The 22,382-nt window shown below is 48.7% G+C and overlaps 1 protein-coding gene across 1 annotated transcript in view; it reads right to left on the bottom strand.

The window, feature by feature from the left end:
• LOC140411190 (dynein axonemal heavy chain 8-like) overlaps nucleotides 1–22,382 on the bottom strand; it is a 2,783,184-nt gene that overhangs the window by 1,408,970 nt on the left and 1,351,832 nt on the right. The window contains exons 61-62 of the mRNA XM_072500280.1: nucleotides 14,819–14,941; nucleotides 6,143–6,273 (exon numbers count right to left, since the gene is read on the bottom strand). Coding sequence (XP_072356381.1) covers nucleotides 6,143–6,273; nucleotides 14,819–14,941 — 254 coding nt within the window. The remainder of the gene's footprint in view (nucleotides 1–6,142; nucleotides 6,274–14,818; nucleotides 14,942–22,382) is intronic.

The following is a 22,382-nucleotide window of genomic DNA, read 5'->3' on the forward strand; positions in this document are numbered from 1 at the left end:
TCGGGGTGGAACGGTAGCACAGTGGTTAGCACTGTTTCTTCACAGCACCTGGGTCCCAGGTTCGATTCCCGGCTTGTCTGTCTGTGCAGAGTCTGCACGTTCTCCCTGTGTCTGCGTGGGTTTCTCCGGGTGCTCCGGTTTCCTCCCACAAGTCCCGAAAGACGTGCTGTTAGGTAATTTGGACATTCTGAATTCTCCCTCTGTGACCCGAAAAGGTGCCGGAATGTGGCGACTAGGGGCTTTTCACAGTAACTTCATTGTAGTGTTAATGTAAGCCTACTTGCGACAATAAAAGATTATTATTATTATGTATAGTCCTGTAATCTGATGGACCTGGGGGAGACAGGGGGCTGGATTCTCCGATCCATGATGGCGAAATCACGTTCATTGACGGGACGGAGAATCTCCGATGATGCCGAAGTCCGGGGCAGCAAAACCTTTGCGATGCTCCAGCCCTTGAAAAGCAACGTACCCGCAGAGCACGCCACGTGCCGTATCCACGGCCTCCGTACGTTGGCTGAGGCCCACCCCGCGATGCTCTATCACCAACCAATCGAGTTCATGATGGCGTGGGGCACGTGTGGTCTCACCCGTCAGGAACTCAGCGACGCGGCTGCAGACTCAGTCATTCCCAGGTACAGGTGAGGGTGGAAGCCAGCAGACACCAAAAATTGCACTGCTGGCTGATATGCTGTCATCATCTCATCCCTATGTCATATTCCTGGGATAGGAAGGGCTACCCACCCACATGCAATTGGCCTTTAGAGAGCCAATGAGAAGTTTTCAGTCAGCGTGCAGATTCCATTGCGGTATTGGGAACTAGGCTAGCTGCCGAGGGCAGACTGGGAGTGAGGGACAGTGCTCCAGGTTTGCTTTGAGGTACTCCCCACCTGCCTGGCAGCAGTAAGGGGCACAGGCATGTCATGATATTCAAACACACACATCATGATAGACACACCAACAGACAAATCAGAACACACAACACCACAACCAATCACAGAAAGATATAAAAGCACAAACACGACACCTGGTGGTCAGTATTAGCTGGAGACGAGGACCAGGACAGACCTGCTACACGACACACTCAGGGAGACAGCACGTGCAGAGTATCCAGAACGAACTGTATATAAGAGTTAAAATAAAATAGAGTTGTACCACATACAACTGTGTTGGCTCATCTGTGCACCAGAGAACCCAACACCACATGGTACAGGAGTGGATCGATACCTGCCGGCATACCTCAGTGTACAGAGACAACCAGCAGTGCCCAGGCAAAATGATAGAGCTCCCGGTTCCGCAGCCGCTCCAATGCCATGGCGATCTCCGCGAAAACTGGCGGCGATTCCGGCAAGTGTTCGAATTGTTCCTGGTGGCAGCTGAACTCCAAGACCTGGATGATAGCGAAAAAATTGAATTTCTCCTCACCATCGCCGGTGCAAGGGCAAGAGAAATATTCACAAGGTTCAGGTTCTTCAGGAGGCAGCAAAGGTACGATTACCAGGCAGTCCTGGACAAATTCTCCAAGTACTGTGAAGAAAACGCAATCCAATCGGCAAGTAAAGGTAAGAAAAGCGGCAGTACTCACCTCGTGGCCGGGATCCCGGAGCCCGAATTCCCAGAGGCCGAAATCCCGGGCCTGAGAGAGGGCTGGGTCGAGGTCGGTGGCCATCTTGCTAAAGGTATCACGCTAGCACAGTTGCGCGAGCAGTGCACAGAACCGGAAGTTTCGTTTGCGCATGCGCGAGATGCTGCGCATGCGCAGTCAAGAAAACGGCCATCGGTACAGGAACAGCGATCTGAGCATGCGCAGTCGCTTCCTACGTGCTACATACCGAGCGTCAGGATGTCAGAGGCCCCAGACCACACCAATTTAAAGGGGAAACGTCCCAAATCCAATTTAAAAGGGAAACGTCCCAAATCAAAAAAACAAAAATCTGTTAAAGCTGTAAAACAACCTTCCCTCACCTGGAATGACAGCACATTGCCACAAATTGACCCAGGAGATGAATTTGACCTCCGAAGAACCCTCCGACAAGCAGTTACCTACGCACAAGCCGATGATTCCGACCTCGAATACTTCGATGACGATCATTACAGTGTTTCCGGACCTCGCGAGCCCAATGATAGCTCCGTGGTCCTATACGACTATGACTCGGACGAACCTTTCGTGTTGCACATTGGCGGCCCCCACATTGAATCCGACGCAGATGCGGATTCATTTTTCGGATTTGAGGATCTTCAACCCAGCAGATATGACGTCCCAACTTATCAGTACCGGATGATGCTGCAGCCTGACATTAACAGACAGGGAGTGGTGCAAGCACACGGAGAGCGCCCTGCTGCCACACAGAGCGTGGTCCACGTCCCGCTCAACGTTCCCGACTCTATGAAAGAAGACATGCAAGACTCCAGAGCGCAGTCCTCGCATGAACCAGAAGTGACTCCAGAGTCACAAGCCTCCACAGCAAGCTCGTGGACAGACTCCACAATTGCAGAAACGCAAGACTCCAGAGCACAGTCCTTGCACGAACAAGAAGTGACTCCAGTGTCACAAGCCTCCACAGAGAGCTCGTGGACAGCCTCCACGATAGAAGCAACGCAAGACTCCAGAGCGCAGTCCTTGCATGAACAAGAAGTGACTCCAGAGTCACAAGCCTCCACACAGAGCTCGTGGACAGACTCCACAATTGTAGAAACGCAAGACTCCAGAGCGCAGTCCTTGCACGAACAAGAAGTGACTCCAGTGTCACAAGCCTCCACAGAGAGCTCGTGGACAGCCTCCACAATAGAAGCAACGCAAGACTCCAATGTGCGGTCCTTGCAGGAACAAGACCATGAGGGTCTAGCAACCTCTCCTGACCAACCAGCGGCAGACGATGCAAGTCTGCCATGCTCACGTGAACAGCAAGAAGGCTATAACAGCCTACCATGCTCCACTACACAGCAGCATGACCATGACGGTCTCTCATGCTACAATGAAGGGCACAGCGCTGAAGACTGTTCCAGCCCAACTGAAGACAAGCCAAAGGAATCGCCTCTTCCAAGCCCGAAGAAAAAAGGTTTATGTGCTGACCTTCAGGATCATTATAGCCGAACAGAGATTAATAATGCTGCACGGTCACAGAAGGATGCTGAGGATTTGCTAAAGAAATTAATTGAATGTTTAACTTGCAAGGAGCAGACTGAGAATTGCCAGTGTTTTAGTACGGATCGAAAAAATGGACAAGACATTGATCCTCAGGTAATGGAAATAACACAACCTGAATCATATCTACAGCAGGGACAAATGTCTCCCTTCAACACAACGCCGCAAAGTCCGAACTTCGGAGACCAGCAGTTAGTCAGTAATGACTCTTCAAACCTTGAGGGGAACATTAATTCCATTGAACCTATACACACTCCACTGATAAATGAGCAGAACATTGGAGCAAGAATCCTGAGGACACCGACATCGAGTAGCCAGATAACGAATTTAAAACCCGCAGCAGTTTCAAGTGAACCAAGTGTGCTTTCCACTAATGGTGAAGAAGCAGATAAGGTCGACCCGATTATCCATTGTACCACACTAACCCCAGTGATTAAGCAGTTATGTATGGGGAGTATAATGTGGGCAATTGAGAACAGTAAAAGAGAGACTGTGACCATGCCAGTCCCAGCAAAATCAGACCCAGAGACCATGAAGGCATGTACATTAGACAAAGATACATATGAGGTACCTGAGAAGAAAAGTGAAATGGAATGTTCTTTGGAAAATAGTACAATGTCGACAGAAACATTGGATCCTATATTCGAGACCATACATATGGGAGAATTTGGGGGTAATAAACAAGGTTCTGCAATGTCTGGGGGAAGATTTAAAATTCCAAAGAAGAAAAGCCCAAATGAAGGACAACGGCAAGACAATGACAGTCCACCGACATGGTGTGCACCACCAGATGAAAACTCTGACAATTTACCCAACCCTAGTGAACAGCAAGCTGCTAATGAGGATCTATCCACGGGATGTGAGACGAGTGACGACAGCATCCCACTTCCCATGCAAAAGGTGCAAGGTGACAGACCTCGCCTAGTGCGTACCGAGGCACTCGACGATCACGGTGGGACCACTGACGACTGCGGTGGCGGCGCACCGCTTCCACCCTCGATGGCTTGAGCCTCTCCACTGGTCGGTGCATTCCTGCATGTCCGACTCCAGAAGTGCAGCTTCAGGGAATCTCGGCTGCCTCAAGTGAACCTGTTGGGACTCCGGACGGGGAGCATCGACGGAAGGCAGACCGGACTCCAGATGGGGAGCAGCCAAGCGCCGACTCTGATTCGCGCACGCCAGACCTTGCTCCGGATGGGCGGTGTCGCGGCCTCGGTGATGGCACGCTCAGGGTGACGGCGGATGCCACGGCGACAGGAATGGATCGCGTGGCAGTCCCACTGGGTCGGCAGTGGCGACCAGCACCGGCGGTCCAAGACGGACACACCAATTCGCGCCATCGCCAGACGTTGATGCGAGCAACAATTCTCTCTCCAAGGCGACATGCTTCGACGTTTCTCTGCGGAGTCGCCCTTCCGGCACAGCAGGTGGCCGGAACCAGCGTGCACGGTCTCGGCCGACTTCCACATCTGGCACAGGCATCGCCTTGCATGATATTAGTGATGGTGCTTCTTCGATGGCAACGACCCATCGGCTACACGATGCCGTCCACCACAAACATAAAAAGAAAAAAGACTCCACCTTGTTCCTGGCATGCAGGGCGGATAGATTGGTGCGTAGGCGCAATCAGCGAGCTTTGTGCCGCCTTCCACGCTCGCAACTGAACCGTACGCACACGCCGGATCCTCCACTGGTTCCCAAGGATGACTTCGTGGAGATGCCACGGATCATGCCCCTTCCATCACCACCAGAACCAAACCACAGCCAAGGCAACACTAACAAAGATGTTGAATGTTATATTTGCACGAATGAAAAACCAAGCACTGCACGAAGTACAACAAATGGAAAAGTAGAGACTTCGGCAGCAGCATCACCTCCAACAGTCCAAGGTGAACCAGTGTGAACCCAAATCTCCACAGCTGAACCGGCTTGAGGACCAGTCTATTCTTGAGGCGGTCACCCATTAGACTGGACTTATAACGCTGTTCATACGTTCAAAAAGTCAACACTTCTGTATTATAACCTGTTGTTGTTTATCGTTCCAGATATCGTCTGACCGGACCACTGTTCAAGTTGTTTTTTTTCTCGCATTCATGTTTTGTTATGGTACAACCTTGTTAGTGTGACGCACCCGACATCGCCCCATGTAAATAGTTACGTCATATACACACGCTGTACACAACACACACACACACTCTTAGATGCACTCACGACACGATTATATTTATAACCACGTAGGCACATATCTTTGTAAAAAGGGGGGATGTCATGATATTCAAACACACACATCATGATAGACACACCAACAGACAAATCAGAACACACAACACCACAACCAATCACAGAAAGATATAAAAGCACAAACACGACACCTGGTGGTCAGTATTAGCTGGAGACGAGGACCAGGACAGACCTGCTACACAACACACTCAGGGAGACAGCACGTGCAGAGTATCCAGAACGAACTGTATATAAGAGTTAAAATAAAATAGAGTTGTACCACATACAACTGTGTTGGCTCATCTGTGCACCAGAGAACCCAACACCACAAGGCAATCATATAGTGAGGATCCCCCTCCACAATGGTGGTGTGGCACTGTAGTCATTTTTTTAGTTTCTGAGTTGTTGAGAGAGCAGCTCAATAAGAGGTCTCACTTAGTGGAAGGCAGACTACTGCTCCTTCTGGGTTGGCCCCCCAACTTCGAGACTCATTCTGCCATCTTTACCTGGATTGTGAGACAGCCCTTGGGCCATTAAGTTGTCAATTTGAGGAAGATCACACATCGTGGAGTCAGGTCCCCTAGTTGACCCTGAGATAGTGGTCCTAACCCAAAACCCCCTTCTGTAAATCAGAGGGAATTGATTTAGTGAGAATCTTACAGCTGAATGTGACTTAGGACCATTTCCCACTATGTGACTTTCCGTCAGTATCGATCTTGACTAAAAAAGTTAAAATATTCATTGACAATTCTAAAATGGCTGCAATTGTTTAAATACCTGGTTAAAGTGATTTGAAAGATTTTATATCCAGCAATATAAGATGCCAGTTTTGTAAAGCTTTGTTTTCCAGAACCACCGACTCCTACCAGCAAAGCATTTCCACAATCTGTACGGATTATACGAGATATCTGCAAAATATGTTTTTTGCTGTCAGATTTATAATTTTACTTTGTAAATGAACAAAAGAGGTAGTGCAAATAGTTAATGCCTACGAATCTCCTTTCGGTATAAAATCCAAACAACAAAGATATACATCTCTCATTACAATATAATTACATTTAATGTAACTGACCAAATAAATGCTGCAGATAATCACAATTAGGAAGGTTAACGGTCTAGGAAGGTTAATTTTTTAAAAATAACTGATGCTTGAGTAAAAATGGACTGACTGGAAAACACTTTTATATGGGCAGGCAAATATTGATGCCAAATGGATTGTCTTCAAAATCATTCTTAAACAAAATAAAGCCATATGTGCCCCAATGGTACAAATTGGCAGGTAGCAAATCAGTGAAAGGTTACACATGCAATTTAGATTGAAGCAGAAAGCCTGGAAGCAGCAGTAAATGAGGTTCTTGTTACAGGCAGGAACCCTGGTCGTACTTTGTTTCCCAACGCAGTTTTTGAAAGAGGCCGATTATTTGTTCTGAAGAATTTCCTAGAAGGAGCAGATGTCTGGGCAGCACCCAGAAGAGCATCTGTTTTTTCTAGGAGGCTCTTCAGAACAAGGAGTCAGCCTCTTTTAAAAAACTGAGGTTAAAAAGAACAGCTGCTCAAAAGAGGAAGTACTGCAGAGTTAATGCATACCGGTAGAGCCTCCCCCCCCCCCCTCCCCGCCACGCCTCTCCCCCCCCCCCCCCCCCCCCCCCCGGGTCTGGCTCCTCCTTGTGCTCATCCCCCGAAGTGGCCACCTCCTCAACCTCCAGCACACTGCTCCACTGTTGTGCCAGGTTGTGAGACCACCACAATGTAGACCTCCGGGAGGTGTACTGCAATGCACCTCCAGAGCGGTTGAGGCATCGGAACAGCATTTGAAGTAGTCCTGTGACCGCTCAATGACAGGCCGGGTGGACACATGGGCCTCGTTGTGTCGGGTCTCCGCATCGGTCACCGCCCTTCGTACTGGTGTCATTAGCCAGGTCCTAGAGGGTACCCCTTATCCCCCCAGAGCCATCCAGTCATCCTGGGGTGTCCCTCATAAACACCAGGGATCTCCGACTGCCCCAGGATGTAGCAGTCTTGGTCACTCCTGGGGAAGCGTGCACACACTTGCATTATCTTCAGGTGGTAGTCGCACATAAGTTGGATGTTCAGGGAGTGGAACATCTTCCTGTTAATGAAGGGCGCTCCTGGGCCACCTGGTGAGCGGAAGGCGACATGAGTGCCATCAATTGCCCTCTGCTCCTGGGGCAACCCGCCGATTGCAGAGACTCCTTCTGCCAGGGCATCTCGGTGGGCTTGGTCCAGTTCAAAGTTTATATAGTCAGATGCCCGGACAAATAGGGCAACCATGATTTCACGGATGCACATGTGGGCTGTAGGTTGGGAAATACCACACAGGTTCCTGCTCAAGCCCTGCAGTGAACCCGAGGTGTAAAAGTTCAGGGCTACGGTAACCTTCATGGCCACAAGAGTGGGTGTCCTCCTCCTCCACATGGTGCCAAGTCTGCAAAGACATGGCACAGGTGCTACACCCTCCCCTTGTTGAGGCGGAGCCACCTGTGGCACACGCTATCCGTCATCTGTTCAAATGACCAGCGACATCTGTACATCTTGGCCCGTCGCTGGCCTCCCCTTCTGGGTCCCTACCTGGCCTGATGGGTGGCCGGGTCCTCAGGGTATGGGGTGGGCCCCTGCACATGGGCTGCTGCCACGAGTCTCTGTTGATGCCGCTACTGCCACCTTCTCCAGCGTCTGGCTGCCTAGACTGCCAACACCACCACAAGGGTAGCTGCTGTGGGGTCCACAATATCGTCCATACTAGGATAAGGAATTGGAGAGGGTGTGAGACCAACAATCAGCCATGCCTTCTACCACGTTACCCTCTAATCCCCCAAGCCTTCCCAGCTTTCAGGGTGCTGTGCCGCTACATTGCTGAAGCACACCTCAGGTTTGATGGAGGAGTTAGGTGTCCTCTTCTAAGTGTCCTTATATGGTGAGTTTTTCAGTGTTCTACTCGTTGTGGTTGAGTTTTCCATGTGGAAGCAGTGTCTGTGTCTCTGTTGAGTTGGCACTGTCATTTCTGGGTGAAAGCAGAATTCGGGGGCATAGCCTCAAAATAAGGGGAAGTAGATTTAGAACTGAGCTGAGGAGGAACTTCTTCACCAAAAGGGTTGTGAATCTATGGAATTCCCTGTCCAGTGAAGCAGTAGAGGCTCCTTCATGAAATGTTTTCAAGATAAAGATAGATAGTTTTTTGAAGAATAAAGGGATTAAGGGTTCTGGTGTTCGGGCGGGAAAGTGGAGCTGAGTCCACAAAAGATCAGCCATGATCTCATTGAATTGCGGAGCAGGCTCGAAGGGCCAGATGGCCTACTCCTGCTCCTAGTTCTTATGTTCTGATGTTCCCTTAATCCCGTTTTTGTGATGGCATACAGTACAGGGTGGTGGCTAATATTGCGAGATTAGCTCGGGCATTCTTCCCTAAGGTTTTTTTCCCTTCCTCTTCATCTGGGTGAGCAGTGTTCTGTTATAAATCCTGGTCTGGCCCGGTGGTTTATGGGAGGTTCTCCTTATTTAACCAGAAAGGAGGGATTCTGACCCCTTCCGAGGGAGCCCAATTGTTGGGTGTCATGACAATTTTTTTCCTCTTTGGTGAGGGGTCTCCCCGCTATGTCTGGAATAATGTCTTTTTTCTTTTTTGTTTGGTGGAGATGGTGTTGCACTGCCCTGGGTGTGGTTAATAAGGTGCAGGATTGGCTGGAGTGTAGGTTTTGAAGTGCACTGGAGATCCTGGGGGTATTGATCCCTGTGTGTCAAAATATGCTGGACTAGGCCAGGTCTGGTGCTGTGGTTGGTATCCTGTTGCCCCCAGAGCCCCCTTCTCGAAGAAACCTATTAAGGACATCCTGAGAGACTGCGTTTTGCTTCTTCTGTGCACGGACGTCTGGGGTTGTGCCAAGTCCTGTACTTTGGTTGATGTCTTGTTGCCCCCTGGTGATCGGGACATTTTCTTGTTTGAGTGATCAGCTTGTTGTCTTCTCCATTAATGGGTGATGGGTGTGCATCGGGGACTGCGGGTCGATGATCCTTTGCTATCCTGTGAACCACTCCTGTTCTCCTTCCTTTTTGTTTCCTTGGGAGATGTTGATGGCGCTGATCATAATCCAGACTTGTTGCTGCTGGTCCTCTCTGTAGAAAGGTGTGGAATTATGTTGTTTCTGTGCTGGGCCCGAGATTGAGGTTATGTGCATTGTGTGATAAATATGTAACACCCTTTTAGAGGTGGGGATCTCTTGTTCTCTTGTTGTATATTCCGTACATGGATGCAGATGGGTTTGGTATCCGAGGAGAGGAGGTGGCAGTTCACTGGTGCCCCTGATGCTGCTGGAGTGGAGGGAGATGTGTATTGGTGTGCACCCAAACATGGCATGAAAAACGTATCCTGAACTTCCGAGGCAATTGCTAGCATTCGCTGCATGGGAAGGATTGGTCATATTTTCATGGCCTATCCTGTTTCTCCCTTGTTCTCTGGTTCGGCTAAAAGAGGCATAATGTTCTATTTGATGATTGTATCGAGCTTGTTATACTGTTCTCCTGTCCTTTGTATTTATTTATTTTTCTTCATTCTTGGGACGTGGGCATATACAGCGAGAGGACACCTCAGAGGGCAGTGAGGCTATATGGGTAGAGATCAGGAATAAGAAGGGTGCAGTCACAATGTTGGGGGTATACTACAGGCCTCCCAACAGCCAGCGGGAGATAGAGGAGCAGATAGGTAGACAGATTTTGGAAAAGAGTAAAAACAACAGGGTTGTGGTGATGGGAGACTTCAACTTCCCCAATATTGACTGGGACTCACTTAGTGCCAGGGGCTTAGACGGGGCAGAGTTTGTAAGGAGCATCCAGGAGGGCTTCTTAAAACAATATGTAAACAGTCCAACTAGGGAAGAGGCGGTACTGGACCTGGTATTGGGGAATGAGCCCGGCCAGGTGGTAGATGTTTCAGTAGGGGAGCATTTCGGTAACAGTGACCACAATTCAGTAAGTTTTAAAGTACTGGTGGACAAGGATAAGAGTGGTCCGAGGATGAATGTGCTAAATTGGGGGAAGGCTAATTATAACAATATTAGGCGGGAACTGAAGAGCATAGATTGGGGGCGGATGTTTGAGGGCAAATCAACATCTGACATGTGGGAGGCTTTCAAGTGTCAGTTGATAGGAATACAGGACAGGCATGTTCCTGTGAGGAAGAAAGACAAATACGGCAATTTTCGGGAACCTTGGATGACGAATGATATTGTAGGCCTCGTCAAAAAGAAAAAGGAGGCATTTGTCAGGGCTAAAAGGCTGGGAACAGACGAAGCCTGTGTGGCATACAAGGAAAGTAGGAAGGAACTTAAGCAGGGAGTCAGGAGGGCTAGAAGGGGTCATGAAAAGTCATTGGCAAATAGGGTTAAGGAAAATCCCAAGGCTTTTTACACTTACATAAAAAGCAAGAGGGTAGCCAGGGAAAGGGTTGGCCCACTGAAGGATAGGCAAGGGAATCTATGTGTGGAGCCAGAGGAAATGGGCGAGGTACTAAATGAATACTTTGCATCAGTATTCACCAAAGAGAAGGAATTGGTAGATGTTGAGTCTGGAGAAGGGGGTGTAGATAGCCTGGGTCACATTGTGATCCAAAAAGACGAGGTGTTGGGTGTCTTAAAAAATATTAAGGTAGATAAGTCCCCAGGGCCGGATGGGATCTACCCCAGAATACTGAAGGAGGCTGGAGAGGAAATTGCTGAGGCCTTGACAGAAATCTTTGGATCCTCGCTGTCTTCAGGGGATGTCCCGGAGGACTGGAGAATAGCCAATGTTGTTCCTCTGTTTAAGAAGGGTGGCAGGGATAATCCCGGGAACTACAGGCCGGTGAGCCTTACTTCAGTGGTAGGGAAATTACTGGAGAGAATTCTTCGAGACAGGATCTACTCCCATTTGGAAGCAAATGGACGTATTAGTGAGAGGCAGCACGGTTTTGTGAAGGGGAGGTCGTGTCTCACTAACTTGATAGAGTTTTTCGAGGAGGTCACTAAGATGATTGATGCAGGTAGGGCAGTAGATGTTGTCTATATGGACTTCAGTAAGGCCTTTGACAAGGTCCCTCATGGTAGACTAGTACAAAAGGTGAAGTCACACGGGATCAGGGGTGAACTGGCAAGGTGGATACAGAACTGGCTAGGCCATAGAAGGCAGAGGGTAGCAATGGAGGGATGCTTTTCTAATTGGAGGGCTGTGACCAGTGGTGTTCCACAGGGATCAGTGCTGGGACCTTTGCTCTTTGTAGTATATATAAATGATTTGGAGGAAAATGTAACTGGTCTGATTAGTAAGTTTGCAGACGACACAAAGGTTGGTGGAATTGCGGATAGCGATGAGGACTGTCTGAGGATACAGCAGGATTTAGATTGTCTGGAGACTTGGGCGGAGAGATGGCAGATGGAGTTTAACCTGGACAAATGTGAGGTAATGCATTTTGGAAGGGCTAATGCAGGTAGGGAATATACAGTGAATGGTAGAACCCTCAAGAGTATTGAAAGTCAAAGAGATCTAGGAGTACAGGTCCACAGATCACTGAAAGGGGCTACACAGGTGGAGAAGGTAGTCAAGAAGGCATACGGCATGCTTGCCTTCATTGGCCGGGGCATTGAGTATAAGAATTGGCAAGTCATGTTGCAGCTGTATAGAACCTTAGTTAGGCCACACTTGGAGTATAGTGTTCAATTCTGGTCGCCACACTACCAGAAGGATGTGGAGGCTTTAGAGAGGGTGCAGAAGAGATTTACCAGAATGTTGCCTGGTATGGAGGGCATAAGCTATGAGGAGCGATTGAATAAACTCGGTTTGTTCTCACTGGAACGAAGGAGGTTGAGGGGCGACCTGATAGAGGTATACAAAATTATGAGGGGCATAGACAGAGTGGATAGTCAGAGGCTTTTCCCCAGGGTAGAGGGGTCAATTACTAGGGGGCATAGGTTTAAGGTGAGAGGGGCAAAGTTTAGAGTAGATGTACGAGGCAAGTTTTTTACGCAGAGGGTAGTGGGTGCCTGGAACTCACTACCGGAGGAGGTAGTGGAGGCAGGGACGATAGGGACATTTAAGGGGCATCTTGACAAATATATGAATAGGATGGGAATAGAAGGATACGGACCCAGGAAGTGTAGAAGATTGTAGTTTAGTCGGGCAGTATGGTCGGCACGGGCTTGGAGGGCCGAAGGGCCTGTTCCTGTGCTGTACATTTCTTTGTTGTTTTGTTCTTTGTTATCACTGACTGGGCCAGTATTTGTTTCCCATTCCTAATTGCCCTTGAACTGAATGGCTTGCTGGGCCATCTCAGGGGCCGTTAAGAGTCAACCACTGTGTGGGCCTGGAGTCACATGTAGGCTAGACCAATTTAGGATGGCAGATTTCCTTCGCTGGAGGACATTAATGAACCAGATGGGTTTGTTTATGACAATCAACAATGGTTTCATGGTTATCATTAGACTTTTAATTCCACATTTTTTATTGAATTCAAATTTCACCATCTGCCATGGCGGGATTTGAACCCGGTCCCCAGAACATTACCGTGGGTCTCTGGATTAGTAGTCCAGTGACAATACCGCTATGCCATCACCTCCACATTAATATATGTGGAGCCTTTTTGCTTTGCAGTATTATTTTTGTGGTTTTGTTACATTGTCTGTTAAAATGTAAAATCTCAATAAATATACATAGAAACACAATGAAGCAAGATACTGAGACACAGAAGGTGAGCAGAATCAAAGCTTGGTCAAAGAGGTAGTTTTAAGAAGTGTCTTAACTGAGGAAAGCAAGGTAGACAGCCAGAGAGGCGTGGAGAAGGAAGTCCAGAGCCTGGGGCCTAGACAATGAAATCTACCGTCAGAAATGGCGGGACAACTATAATTGGAAATGCCAAGGGATCTGAATTAGAGGAGCTCAGATATCTTGGCTTGTGGAGATGGGGGACATTGGAAGGGAAAGCCATGGCAGAATTTGAAAATGTGGATCAGAATATTAAAATTAGGACATGCTTGACCGGGAGCCAATGTAGATCTGAAAGCATTGGGGTAACAGGAGAATGAAACTTCTGCAAGTTAACACAGAGGCAGCAGAGTTTTATTTGACCTCATGCTTCAGGAGAAAAGAATGTGGGGACCAGCCAGAAATAGATTGGAATAATTCAGTCTAGAGGAAGCAAAAGCATTGGCAAGGGTTTCAGCAGTGGTTGAGCTCAGACAAGGATGAAGTCGAGCTACATTACAGAGATGGTAGGGTGTGATTAAATGCTCAAAAACCAGAGTCCCATTTTGGACATGTATAGCAGGATGTTCCTCGGCACCCGCAGCGACAAGAATGACTTGGCTATCATACAGCAGTCTGTTTTTTATTCTGTGCCAGAGAGGCACTGCCAGGGTGCCAGTGCCAAGCTGACAGGCTGGGAGTGCAAAGGTGCCCAGGTGACAGTGGGAGTACCAGGGTACCACCTTGCCCAGAACCTGATCACCGGGGGCCTCCGATGGCCTGGGAGACCCCCACTGGTGCCGTTACTGTTGTGTGGACCAGTGCTAAACAGCGCCATGGCGAGTTCTCCCAAGCTTGGGCGTTCGTTCCTGGGCCTCGGGAGAATTGGGCACTAACATGTTTACATGAGCCTAATGGCTCACTTAAATATGTAAATCTGGATCTCACGCAGCGAGAACGAGATCCGGATCGCGTCCTCTTGCGAGATCTCGTTAGATCTTGCAAGGCATTTCGACCAGCGCAAATCTTGCGACAGGCCTCTCACGAGATTTCATGGCCTCATCGCTGAGTCCGGCGCTGCGAGGCTGTTCAATCACGCCCCTAAATATGCAGTCTTAGTGATAGTGTGCATAGGAGATCGGAAATTTATCTCAGGATCAAATGCGATGCCTACTTTAAGAACAGACTGGCTTATTCGAAAACTGTTGCCAAGAGAGGTGAAGTAGGTAACTCGGTAACAGAGTTGGTAATGGGAAGGGAAAGCAATGGCTTTAGTCTTCTGAACACTTAATTGGAGGACATTTCCTCTTATCCATACTTGGATGTCAGGTATCAGTCTAATAATCCAGCAACAGAGGTAGAATTAAAAATCGTCAGAAGACATGGGAAAACGAATGCTATACCTGCACATGATGTCACCAAAGAACAGCACGTAGATGAGAAACAGAAGAGGCAGAAGAAAATGTTTTGAAAACATGGATGACAATAGTGTGGAAAGATCCAGTGCCTTAAGGAAAAGGGCTGTGAAGGACTGTACATTTGAACATTTTCAAAGCTAGCTAGGTCAGTGTGATAGATGAGATATGAATGAAATTTGGAATTCTATCACGGTTCTGACATCTAAATATCAATCTTTCTGGAATCCTCTTTCCCTCCATTAAAAGCTTACTGGTAGACCTAATTGTTTTTTCAGAATATCTATAATTAGTTAGAATTCTAAAATCTCACTTTTATCAGATGTGTCATTGCATCCTTGAAGAACACTAGATCAAAAAATCCTGATCGGACACCTTCATTATGTTGATCCTGATAAAACTGCAATTTTTCAGTCAGGAATTTGTAGCTTGGTATCTGGAACATATTTAATACAACTGTCAGAATGCCACAAAGATAACAGCATAAAATAATGAAAGGTTAAGGATGCCATTAACCCAATATACCTCATCCTGCCATAGAAAACTACATTTACTGTATTATATTATTTGTATCCTGCAAATGTAGTTACAAATAAGTACACAGGAGTAATAAAATTCAATTTACTGATTTTCCACTAATGGGCTGCCAGAGTTTCAGGCTTCAGGCCTACTTGTCTCAGGATTCTGTGGTAGTCATTGCCATCTAAGCAGTGCAGCCAAAAAGTTTTTAAGACAGTTATAATGCTCCGATGGAGCCCAGGATAAACAATGGTTTAGCCACACAGCACTGTTGAGGGTCACTGTTGGCCCCCTTTCCATTATTCTCACACCCAACCCTAGGACTTATTTGAGGATAACAGAAGGCAAGCCAGATGTCTGAGATTGGAATGTTGGTACCTGTCGCTCAATCAAATTAAAATAAGATTTGTGATAAATATCTAGTTCCTGGGTTAATATTATAGAAGTAATGTCTAGTTCTGCGAAGATTTAAGTGTAACTGTAGAAAATGGTAAACAGTACCTTGGAACCTATTACTCTTGAAAGGTTAAGGCCATGTTGACTCACAAGGTTAATGGGCGCGATTTACCAGCCTCATCGTGCCCAATTTGGTGGCGCAACGAGGCCATTGAATCTCGCAGTCGAGATGTCTCACGAGATTTAACTGAACTTTGCGCAACCTCGCTGGGCAGGATCCAGATTTACTGAGAAGTTATGCTCATTTAAATATGTTTGACAATAAGGATCCTTCCTGTTTATTCTTGTGTCTTCCCTGTTTATCCCCTTATTCCCCTTTCTTTTATTTTGCTGTTACGCTTTTAATCCATGTATGTTTAACGGACCTGCAAGGAAGACCTTTACCAACTGCAATCCAAGGACTTTGATCAATCAGCATGCTGTGAGGAAAGCCTGTCACATTTAAAGCAATGACTCTTATCTTTTGACCTGCATCCTTATTATTTTTACCCCTTACCCCCTCTGTGTTTGTCTATCTTGCGTGTGTGGGTAGACGGTGGGACAGTTAAAGGGGGTTAAATGTTAGCTTGCTGTTATTCAGTTGCATTTACTGCATATTTCATCAGTATTTCTGTTACAAATAAACAGTAATTGTGTTTCTACTTACAAACCTGGTGACTGTAATCATTGGGCAGCTAAGGGCCAAAGACCTTGGGAATTTTTATCAGAATTATTGGTTAATTCACTTATTTTGTGACTCCAGGGCACATGGGGTTGGATTGATTATGCACTTGCCCAGGGTGGGGTAACATAATTTGGAACCTCAGGTCCAGGAATTTTAGATGCTAGACGGCCAGGGTTGGGTTACAGTTAATTAAAAAGAGACACCAGGGGCGGGATTCTCTGACCCCCTGCCGGGTCGGAGAATCGCCGGAGGGCGGCGTGAATCCCGCCCTGCCGCTCCGACGCCGGCTGCCGAATACTCCGGTGCCGGTTTTTTGGCAGGGGCGGGGATCACGCGCACCGGTCAGGGGCCGTTGGCAGTGCCCCCCCCCCCCCCCCCCCGGTGATTCTCCGGGCCCCGATGGGCCGAGCGGCCGCCTGTTTGCGGCCTGTCCCTCTGGCGTGGATTTGACAAGGTCCATACCGGCGGGACCTGGCTTTAAGGGTGGCTTAATCCTCAGGGGTGCGCGGAGGGATCCGGCCCCGGGGGGGGCGCCCCACTGTGGTGTGGCCCACCATGGGGCCCACCAATCTGCGGGCAGGCCTGTGCCGTGGGGCACTCTTTCCCTCCGCGCTGGCCTCTGTAAAGCTCCGCCATGGCCGGCGTGGAGAAGAAACTCCCTGCGTATGCGCAGGGATCACGCCGTCAGTTTTGTGCATGCGCCAGAACATGCTGGCGCTCCCGCGCATGCGCTCACTTGCGCTGGCTGGCGGAGGCCCTTCGCCGCCGGTTGGCGCAGCGCCAACCACTCCAGCGCTGGACTAGTCACCGGACTTGCGGAGGATTCATCAACTTCCGGGCGGCCCAACGCCGGAGTGGTTCACGGCACTCTTTGGCGCGGGTACGGCCCGTCTGTCGGTTGGGGGAGAATCCCTGCCCAGGTTTGTCGTGGTATAACAGGGTAGCTCCAGAGGTGGAAGACTTATCTCTGGTTTATTTAAAAGAGCTTCGCAAAGACAAGTTATTCAAATTAATTTACTTGTGTTGTGGGGTTAGATTTGGGGTTGCACTTTTCCATATTGGCGAAATGGAGCCAAATTCTCCCAAGACCTAGGAATGAACCATGGCGATGTTTAGCACTGGTGCTCACAAACGTGGATCAGGGGGATCTCCCAGGCCATCGAAGGCCCCGAGTGGTCAGGCTCTGTGTGGTGTCGTACCCTGGCACTCCTGCTGCCACCCGGGAACCTTGGCATTGCCAGCCTGGCACCTTGGCACTTCCACCCAGGCACTGTGGAATTACCACCCAGACAGGATGGCACTACCAGTCTGGCAGGGGCACGGCCAGCATGCCAGGATGGCAATGGCAAGGTGCTGGGTGCCAGGTTGCTTGCACCAGGAATTGGTCTTGGGGGTGCCTGCCGTTATGAGGTGGGGTCAGGGGGGAGAGATCGACGGTTCCCTAACAAGTAGGTTGGGCTATTGGGGGTGTATTGAGGCCGTGGTGGGGAGTCAAGAGTTCGAGGCAGCATTTAAAAATTGCACCCTGAACTCTTCCTGCACGGATTAGCCTCACCAAGGCCAAAATATAATCCCATTGATAGCGGGGTCTTTCTCAATGCTGCAGGAGCTGTTAAGCATCCCACTATTCGGACCCAAAACGGGACTCTGTTGTTTTCCTGTTAAATCACATCCTCAGTATGGGGAAGTACCGGTGTGGATCTCACCCAAAAAGCCCACTAGAAACACCTGGTCCCAAATGACACTTAGCAATGGTTTGGCTAAATCACGTCCAGTAGTTAGAAAGGTAAGAGTTATAAAAAGCTGGTGGGCTTGCTAAGATGATGCATTGTTCAAAGTGTTGCTCTTTTTAGCCATAGTTTATTAGCTCTGATTATGTCATCTTTGCTCACGAGTCGCCAGGTATCTTTCTGATACCGCCACGTGGTTCAAGCTCGAGTTATGATTAATAAGCCAGCACACCGCTTAGTAAGATTGAAATCAACTGTCATTTATTATGTACAGCAATAAATACTTACACAATAATCCTACTATCTATATCAAGACCTACCACTACTGGCCAATACTTAACTTTTGGGGATGGCCCACCAGGTCAGGGAAACAAATGATTTATCGAATTGGATCTGACCTGCGGGATTCAAAGGGCTGATACGGGTCGATGGCTAGGAGTCTCTATCGGGTAGCGATCGCTGGAGTCAAACTTACAGTTTCTGGTCGATGTTCTTGCGAAGGTTGCGAGCAAAAGAAGGGAGAGAGAGCGATCTGAACTTGGCCCCTCAATTTATAGGACCCAGGGGCTTCCCGCCTCTCGGGGCGGCCCTTGACCCTGAGTCCCAAGTGATTGGACTTGTTCCCAATCACTGGGTTCGATATGCTCCAATAATGGGGCGATTCCTCGATCGGGGGGTGGTCGTACACCTGCCTTTGTTTCGGCCACTGCAGGCGCCGCGAGGTCTGGCCTGGCATTCAATTGCTAATATGTTGCAATTGTTCCCGGGGATAGCCGATTAAACTGCAGATGTCTGGGTTGATGTGCTGCTAATAGTCGTAGGTATCGATCTGGGCCGACTTCCCCAGAGCCGAATACGCTATTCTGTCTGCTGCTGTCCGTTTGTGTCCTGTTGGCTGCTTTTCCCATCAGCCTTTTCGGTTAGCCATTTTATATTGGGTTTTGGCCAAATTAATAGGGAATCAGCCATTTTAGGTGGCTACAGACCCTCCTTGTGATCCTAACGCGAAGCATGAAGGATCACATAAATTTTGTCCTTTCCGTTCCCTGACCGGGGGAGGGACACCCCCTACATGGCCACTACTCTGACCCTAGCTATGCACAAAAATTTACCTCAACAATTCTTGAGGGCGCTATGTCAGGCAGGGGCATGCATCTACAAAATAAAAACTTGGAACCTCTAATTTTACCTAAATACACTCATCAGGCATTGCATCATCCTATCTCTCTAAAACATACAACAACAATCATAACATTCCATATACTCTTTCCTGGCTTGGCAGTCAAGCTCAGGATCATACATTTTTTGTTCATGACACATTTTGCACATCTTTTATTTACAGAAAACGCAAGTGCATGTTTTATTATTCTGGTCTCATAGGTCGCGGGGGTCTGGGATCTGGTCATACCCGAATATAGGGGATCGGATCCGATATACCGGGGTTTGAGCGCGGTACGCTCTCCTTCTCCATTTGCGGAGGCGCATAGTCTGCACTGCACAGCAGAGTATTGCCAACGCTAATAGTGCTTCAATGACGTACGACAGGGAGTATGAACTTGGCACACCAGGATAATGCAGCGTGGCTGGTGACTGGGCCCTCGGTACTGCGGGGCAGTGAAACATTAACGGCAGGGGGGTTTGGAGTAATGGGGTCCGCGTTCCCGCGCAACCAAATGTTCATCATAAAAATTTTGATCACGTTGAAAGAAGTCCTCATGGCTGTCCCCTTTCTTTTTCTTTCTTTATGTTCTGTTTTTCTCCGGTCCTGGAACTTCTGTAAAACAAGCATAGTATCTGTAACTATCTTGGAATAATATCCGGTATGTTAGTGTGTCTGTCCTTCTTGGGGCCAATTAAACCCTTATAATTGGTCACTATATGTGACTCCCCCCCCATTTTTTTTTTCAAAACAAATGTTAGGACACGGCACACTTCCCAATGGTGGACCAGTGCTAAGTTTATCATCCAAATGTTCCTGGATGTAAATAGCAGGAGGCAGCAACCCAAGGGTCGCCTAAATAAATCAAACTGTTTTGAAAGGAAAAGGTCGAATGAGGTGCGTATGGGCCGCGACGGGTAAGATTTGGATGGAGTCCCTGGGTAGGACGGCTACCAATGCCGTATCTCCCCTACCCGAGCGTGTTTGACCAACGGGGAGTTCCCAGGCAGGGCGGGTCTCACGCCATTTCTCCACTGCCTGAGCAAGCGACAAGAACGGGCAAAAATTTAGTCATCATTGTGGGGTTGCTGCTGTGATTCTACCGTCAAATCAGATCGGGCATCTGGCACTTGAACCAGTACCAGCTGAAAAGCTAGTGCTGTGCTTCTACCCTCGAATGAGAACGGGCACCTGGTACCCGAACAGGTATCAGCTAAAGTGTCTGCAGACAAGCTAGTTCCACTGAACAGCATCTGGTCTGTTGACCAGGTATCTGTGGACAAGCTGGTACCATTGAGGTATCTGTGGACAAGTTGATACCGCTGAACAAGCGTCTGGCCGCGGTGGGGGTGTTGGAAAGAGCTAAAAAGTTTCAGGTGAATGGGTGTGTGACGGTGAGAAAAATTCTCCTGTCGGACGAACAACACTTAAACAAACATACGAACAACATAAAACATCCTGCAGGTTCCATCAGGAAGGACAACACTTTTCCCCAAGTGTCTCCTTTAAATCATCATGTGGACACCTCAGTTCTCTGTTGCGAACAGGGTCGCAAAGGGGTTGGCGGATTGGGGGTCTGACTCGAGGTCGTCCCCTTCTCCCGGGTGCCAAATTCTGGAGTGAATTAATGTTGAGACGGCTGTGTGGTATGAGTTGGGGTTGCTTTCGTCGTTGCGGACGAGTCTGTAGAAGTTGTCGCGGTGTCAATGGCGTTTGTCAAGTTGTGCGGGAACAAAGTCGGGGTCGTCCGTATGGTTCGGTGGTCGGTGGTGTGGTTTGTTTAAGAAAGTGATCAGGAAGGGATCACTGGAGTCGAACTCGGAGTCGCTGGGTGTGGGTCCAGGATAGTAAGGAGGCGTGCTGTGGCTGTCGTCAGAGTCACAGTCGCTGTCTCTGCTGCTGCAGTCTGTGGGCGTTCCGGGGCAGAGTGTACATTTTGAGGGTGGAGTCGGGGGCGAGTCTGTGTCTGGGCTGGACGTGGTGGGGGTTAGTGTGCTCACGGTGGCTGTGGGTGGGGTTTGGTCTGCCGCGTCAAGCATGACGTGGTGGGCGTGGTTTGACTGTGCTCCATAAGCCTTTAGCTGGTTTATGTGAAACCACGCAGTCTTACAATTTGGGTATTTGATTTTATATACCGATGGGCTTACTTTATCCGTAATGGAGTACGGACCCGAGTATTTCGGAGACAGAAATGTGCTGGGGTTATACACAGACAACATCACTTGTTGTCCTATACTATACTCCGTTGCATGTACTGCCTTATCAAAACAGGCCTTGCTCTGTTTTCTTTTAGTGCCCAGTTTAACAGCGGCTGCTAACTGAGCCATTTTTACATTTGCAAGTAATTGCTCAACGGCTTTCTCGTGGGTGAGGGCCGTAACTTCAGGGCTGGTCAGGTCTAAACCCAACAGGTACTCTGTCCCTTTCATGGGGCGTCCGGTCATGAGGGTGTGTGGGGTGTAACCTGTGGAGGTGTAAACAGTGTTACGCAAAAACATCAGCGCAAAGGGGAGGACAGACCCCCAAGTGGTGTTGTTCTGCTGGACCATTTTTCTAAGGGTGGTTTTTAGGGTCCGATTCATGCGCTCCACTATACCACTCGACTGTGGGTGGTACGCAATGTGAAATTTTTGGGTAATGCCAAATATCGTGAGGACGTTCTGCATGACCCGTCCCGTAAAGTGAGAACCTTGGTCCAATTCAATACTGCGGGGGAGTCCCCATCTTGTAAAAATGTGGTGGGTTAGGATTTTGGCTGTGGTTTTCGCGGTGTTGGTGCGGACTGGAAATGCTTCCACCCACTTTGTGAAAGTGTCTATGACCACCAGAACATATTTATAGCCATTCCTGCAAGGGGGCAATGGACCTATAAAATCGATCTGGAGGTTAGTCCAGGGGCCGTTAACGGGTCGGGTGTGGCTGAGTTGTACCTTTTTGGCATATCTATCTGGGTTGTTCTGTGCGTAGATGAGGCAATTCTCAAGGACTGTGGAAGATCCATCCACATAAATCCTAATGGGATCACACGTGTCCGGGTGAGGGGGGCTTTGAGATGGGGTGGCTAGTTTTCTGGGGGGTGTTTTCACGATAAAGGGGCCTGTATTATGGTGGGGCGAGATGATTTTGCACTCATGGGGGGTTCCGGGGTACTGTAGATTGTCCGCTAAGTATGTGTGTGTCTTGGTCGGTTTGACTGACGTCCCATCCTTGTAAGAGAAGGGTCCACCTAGCAGCGCGGATTTGGCTGACGGTACCGCCTTTAAGTCGTCCGTCTAGTAAAAGTTGGGTGGGGATGTGCTCGGTCAAAATGGTGATGGGGTTCAGTCCGGTAATGTATGAAAAGTACTGG

The sequence above is a fragment of the Scyliorhinus torazame genome, chromosome 4 (assembly GCF_047496885.1).
Source record: "Scyliorhinus torazame isolate Kashiwa2021f chromosome 4, sScyTor2.1, whole genome shotgun sequence".
Lineage (NCBI taxonomy): Eukaryota > Metazoa > Chordata > Chondrichthyes > Carcharhiniformes > Scyliorhinidae > Scyliorhinus > Scyliorhinus torazame.